Consider the following 6,075-nt stretch of genomic DNA (forward strand, 5'->3'; position numbering starts at 1 on the left):
AGCACAGCAATCAGAGTGGCGCAGCGGAAGCGTGGTGGGCCCATAACCCACAGGTCCCAGGATCGAAACCTGGCTCTGATATAGTTTCAGTGGGCTTCCCTCTACCTTTTTTCCCCCCATACTTCAATTTATTCAGGTGGTTTGTCCAGATGCACTTTTGTTTCGGAAAATGTTAGGAAATACTGTAATTGGCGACTATCAAGTCCTTCAAATTTTGGGTAAAAGATAAAGTGATAAACACACACAAAGATAAAGTGATAAACACACACACACAATGTGCCTTTTATTAATTCTGAGTCCTCACCTTTTCTTTGAACTGGAAATTTTGAGCCTACCTTTCATTAGTCATCAGTTCTTAAAGTCTACTCAAAACTAAGCAAAGAGTATTTTTATCAGTCTAAGCAAGAGTATCTGTACCCTAATAAAAGGTGTAAGAATATTATCCCTACGGACCTTCAGAGTTCCCAGAATTACGCGAAACCCCACCTAAAATCGAGGAAGAAACCTATTGACTTCCTCTCGTCCCCGAGTAACCAAACCAGAGGCGTCTCCACCTTCCTCGATCCAGCCATGTCGTCCGCGCCGCCCTCTCACCAATCCAAACCCTCCCAGCACCGTCGCCAGCACCACAACCCTGGACCGAGGCAGCCGCCGCCGCCGCAGCGCTACGTTCCCAAATCCGCCTCCCCCGCGGCCCCAAAACCTTCGCCCCCGTCCCAGCCATCGCTCACCACTGCGCTCCGATCGTCGACCGCCTCGTCCTCCGCATCCGGCTCCGGCACCGGCAGGAACACTAGCGGCAGCGTTGGTGGCGGGGAGGCTGATGGATTCGTCGCGTACCTGCCGCATGACGAGGCGGTCGCGGCGGGGCTCGGCGGCCTCGACGCACACGAGTCGCAGGCCGTCGTCGACCTCCTTAACGACGCGCTCGCCGCGCTCCTCCGGGCCAAACCTCGAGAGTTCTGGCGCCAGGGTAAGCGAAAACACTGGCCTGGATATTGGTCACTGATCGAACCTGCTATTGCTTGCTTCAGTGTTGTTGATCGACTGAATTTAGGGAGCCTTGTGATGTTTATCCTTTCATAACAAACCAATGCTGTCATTTAAGCATAAAATTATAGTGGGCATTTACATGTTTAGAAACGTCTGATTCTGCTATCACGGTTGGATGCTTGGGATTCGCAGTGTTTTTGTTTTGCAGTTCTCTTTCAGTGTGCATAGTGGCTTAAACATCTGTGCTTCTGTTTGATCTTGTTTTGAAATACTACATGCTTCTTTCTTGGATATTTTCCTGCCTATATGTAAAGTTGCAGGTCAAGGCTCTTATCAAACTATGTTTACAGTGCAATTTAAACTATACTGGGTTGTTGTGGTTAATTCGAGTGACAGTCCCCGAAAACATATCTACTACTCCCTCCGTTCCAAATTGTAGGTCGTTTTGGCTTTTCAAGATAGATAGATTTTGCTCTGTATCTAGACATAATCTATATCTAGGTGCGTAGAAAAAAAATCATGTATCTAGAAAAGCCAAAACGACCTACACTTTGGAATGGAAGAAGTATTAGTTATTTGCTGGATGCATTTTCAGTTATGCTCAGATTGCAGTGAAAATCTCACTCACTCTGTTCAAAACTTGAAAGCGTGACCTGATTTGATTTTTTAAAAAACATCTGATTTGAGTTAAGTTTCTGTTACACCTAAGATGTCTCTGCGGTGGTTTGCATATAAATAATCGTGATTGACACAAGAGTCGTGCTATCTGAAGTCTACTATTAGCGAGTAAATATCAGGTGCACAAGAGTATATTAGTGAACTGCACATACTCAAACTCATACCTCGTGTCTGCTCTATGTGGCCCAAATGGGGGGGGGGATTCTCTCACCCATCTTTGGCTGACTTAAACACAATCAGATTTAGTCAAATGTGCATATGTTTACCGATATACTCTTGTGCACCTGATACTTGCAGTTAGCACTCCAGGTACTATTCACATGTATTGTCTTGTACTCTTGCCACATTCCTGAATAGGCAGTTAGAGAAACAGGGTAAAGATGGTTTCTATAGACTTATCGGTTGCCAATACTATTGTTTGGATTTAGCCACATAAGGATCTGTCTTTCACTTGTCCATGATTCTTGAAAACAAGTTATCCCAATAAACAATAATTGAATCAATATATCTGTTAATATGATTAATTTACTATTACGGTATGGACATATTAATGCTAACTTCTATTCTTTCCAGTGGCACAGAATACATCTTTGCATGACTTCCTGGATAGTTACCTACAATTCAGGCACCGTTGGTATGATTTGCCACACCGGGCCCCAAAGGGGGCAGTAGCAGGTTTGGTTGTTGGGGAGCTTGAGCTTTGCCGTCGTGTGTTTATGGTCCTCTACCGCATGTGAGATTTTCGTCATTTCTCATTTTCTGTATAACCTTTTCACTAAGTCGCATTTGTTTGTTATGACTTATGATATGCTTCCTTTTCGTGTTTTAGATCCTCAAACAAGGATCCTGGAGCAGGTCGTGGCGAGTCCCTTAGTTTGAAGGAGCATACAGGTGGGATTAGTACTACTCATTTATTTATTGTGTGGGGTTTATTGAGGTGCACCATCGGTCAAAGCATACCATATTCACAATTCCACAATGTTCCTTTGTAGCCCTGCTGCTGGAGAAAAAATTGCTTGATCTGCCAAAATTGTTGGATATATGTGCTATATATGAGCATGACAACAACAAGTTAACAAGTTCACTGGTTAGTCCCTGAAGTAGCTTTTTTTTTTTGGTTGTCTTAAGCACTTTTGTTTACAAATTTTTAATTTGAAATCTATTTTGTTCTTTTAGCTAAATTTTCTTAATCATGGACACTTGTGTTGACAAAGAGCACTCTCTTTCTGCTTCTCCAGGTTACAAATGCTATTAATGTGCAGCCAAATGCCCTGGATGGCATTAATATTGTCATTCCTGAGTTCCTTGGCATTTTCCACACGATGCATGATAGGTGCATGGCATCCTTACAGGTCATCTTTGCAATTTGTTTCTATACCTTGTACTCACTCATGGAATTGATAAAATCTTTTTTATTTGATAGCAATATTCCATAGCATTATTTAATAATTACTGCTTGTATGCTTTTAGTCTGGAGAAACTGCATGTAGGTGCGGTATGGCTTCTTGTATTTCATGCACTCTTCTTTTAGATCCAAGATTTTCAGTCCTTTGTTCATGCTATCAATGATTATTTAGTGCTGATTCCTTAATTTGTGACTACTGCCTTAAAGTGCAATGTGTCTTCCATTTCCTGGTCTCTTTTGATGTTTGTGTTCTACTATCTTGTGCAATATCTGGTCAACTTAGCATAATGTACATAATCTCATACTCTTGACTCTTCTCCCTCATTGTTGTTTGCCGTGTATCTCTATTAACCTTCCCTGAAATGCTCTGTTCCCTGTTCCTTAAGCATTACTGGTACATGCCTAGTTTGGTTAAAAGTTTTTGTTTCTGGCAATTGAGACGATTTATTAGCTGTTCCAGGACATTTGTTATCAAACTCAGCAGTTGACAATGATGATAACTAAAAGTAAATGATTTCCTTTAAAGAATATTTATTAACATCACATATGCTCAAATGTTTAATTGATGAGCTTAACTTTTGATGAGGACCAATAATAACAATACTGGATTTGTCATGTATTTTTCAGCTATTGGATAGTAGTAGTTCTTTCCAGATATCTCATATGTATTGAACCTATCTGAACTAGTAACTACAATTGAATACAGGTGCTCACTTCAACCGGATCAATTGATAATGGATATGTTCAACTTTATAAAGATTTCTTGGAGGTTACTTCAATCCACACTGGACTTATTCTGATTTGCCTACTTTATATTTTTCCTATTGCCACCTCCCACCCCCTGAATTGATGATAAACTTAATTTACTACAGGTGTTAGATTTTATAAATGATGCAATTGTTACTCTGGATTCCTTTGTTGGTGCTTATCAACCTGCTGCTTTATTGTTCTGTACTAATTTTGAAATGAAGTAAGCTTCTCATTCATCCCAATGATGTTTGATGCCTTCGAGATCGTTCCCTATTTTGTCCCTCTGTAATGGTGCTTATCTCCTTCTTGATTGCAGCTATGGTGTTGAGGAATTACTGAATACTCTTTCAAGGTTGTACGATTCATTGTTACCATCATTGCTTCAGGGTTTTAAAGTTATGTCCAAGTCCCAGAGCAATAGAGAGGCATCACCTGACAGCATGCTTAGTGACACTGCTCTTGGTATAAGGATGTTGTCAAAGAGAACAATCAAATTCGGTTGGAGATTGTTGCACTACTGCTATTTAAATGATCAACTTAAGGAGCACGATGCTCAAACTTCTACTAAGATGTTTCCAGCTAATGTTGAAGACCCTATGATCAGGGGAGATATCTTGGTTCAAACACTAAAAGATATAAATAGAGAAGCCGCATACTCTTCTCAACTGAACCATGGAAGTACTTTCCTCCAATCACTAGAAAGTGAATTTCAGTTAATGAGTCAGATTGACAACATTCGGAACAAAGGTACACAATCAAATTATTCACCCAAATACCGATTGTAATGTTTAGTAGGTGATCTAATAGATTGTTTGTATAAGTCATCATAAAGTGTTAATGCCTCACGCAAGGACATTTTTTTGCATATATTTATGAAAAATGTTTATCCTACTGTGAAGCCTGCTCTTACAATCACTGTGTGAGTTAACGGAGCTGAAACTGTGATATGCTTCACTGTTTTTTCTTAGAAGCTTAGACTTCCAGTTTTATGAAGTGTCATCTCCCAATAAACGACAAACTTTGAATAGCAGGATTTTGCAATCATGTGTTAAAAAGGAAATATTCTTGTCAGAATCATCATTTCATTGGATTTTTTGTGCTTATGAGTCTGACGTCTTCATTTGAGTTGACATTTCCCCCTATCATATGGCCTGCTGTTTTCTGTGTGTTGTTTAGATGATGTTGGAATGTATCTTTTCTGAAGGGTTGGTATAGGGAGTTATCTTTTAATGAAAGGATTTCCTGCATGAAACTACACATGTAATTTTACAAACATCCACCATTTACTTAAAAAGGGTGCTACTTAAGTGTTTCTTATGTCTAATCTAACTGAGTTCTAACATGTTTCTACATAGTAATCAATTCTAGAGTGAGTAAAGGCGGATTTAAACCCGATTAAAGCTTTGTATTGAACATTTCAACTGTTCTGGTACTTCCATTTTGTTTATATCATCCTCGATCCTTGAGTTATGGTTTCATAAGAAAGTGTACCAATTATTTCTACATTATGTCGTGTGAGTAATTTACCACAGCATTGTTTAATTAGTGTACATGCTACATCTTTTACTTTCGAATTCATATTGATGCCAGAGACCTTTTGTGAAATGTACTTTATGTTTCTTCCACTCTTAACAGGATGGATATACATGGATGATGAGCAATTCCAGTTCATATCACGTTTGTGTGGATCTACTCACTCTTGGAATAGTGTACCTGATTTGCCAGTCTCTTCTCATGGTGGTGAATTACAACAAAAGGATGAGGAAACTGCGATGATTGAGTCCAAGATTAGTCAGATAAGGGACCTTTTCCCTGATTATGGGAAGGGTTTCCTTGCTGCTTGCCTGGAAGCCTACAACCTGAACCCTGAGGAAGTTATCCAAAGGATATTAGAAGGAACACTTCATCAAGATCTTCTAGCTCTGGATACTTCATTGGAAGAGATGCCACAGAAAAAACTCACACCAACTGCTGTGAAAGATAAAGGAAAGGGCATATTAGTGGAGACTGCACCTCAAATTACAGCGAAACCTTATAAAGTTGCTGAGGCATGTTACGTTGTTCAAGATGGTCCATCTTCTGCAACTTCATCAGCATCCCAGGGCCCTTCTTCTGCAATTTCATCAGCATCACAGGGCCCATCTTCTGCAGTTTCATCAGAATTCCAGGGATCATCAACTTCATCTGTATCATCTGTCCCACAAGGTAGATTACGAGGAAAGCCAATGATGATTTGCCTGACACTGCAA

At 40.0% G+C, this 6,075-nt stretch overlaps 1 protein-coding gene and 1 non-coding gene across 2 annotated transcripts in view; both read left to right on the forward strand.

The window, feature by feature from the left end:
- Positions 1 to 9: 9 nt before the first annotated feature.
- Positions 10 to 81, forward strand: TRNAM-CAU. The gene has a single exon. It is a non-coding gene; the product is annotated as a tRNA-Met (tRNA).
- A 395-nt stretch (positions 82 to 476) lies between these two features.
- Positions 477 to 6,075, forward strand: part of LOC101757058 — a 6,662-nt gene continuing 1,063 nt past the window's right edge. The window contains 9 exon segments of the mRNA XM_014805843.2: positions 477 to 973; positions 2,245 to 2,404; positions 2,501 to 2,562; positions 2,664 to 2,758; positions 2,910 to 3,023; positions 3,783 to 3,845; positions 3,949 to 4,046; positions 4,143 to 4,573; positions 5,462 to 6,071. Of these exon segments, the coding sequence (XP_014661329.1) occupies positions 571 to 973; positions 2,245 to 2,404; positions 2,501 to 2,562; positions 2,664 to 2,758; positions 2,910 to 3,023; positions 3,783 to 3,845; positions 3,949 to 4,046; positions 4,143 to 4,573; positions 5,462 to 6,071 (2,036 nt within the window). The 5' untranslated portion in view covers positions 477 to 570.

This window comes from Setaria italica, chromosome IX (genome assembly GCF_000263155.2).
Source record: "Setaria italica strain Yugu1 chromosome IX, Setaria_italica_v2.0, whole genome shotgun sequence".
Classification (NCBI taxonomy): Eukaryota; Viridiplantae; Streptophyta; class Magnoliopsida; order Poales; family Poaceae; genus Setaria; species Setaria italica.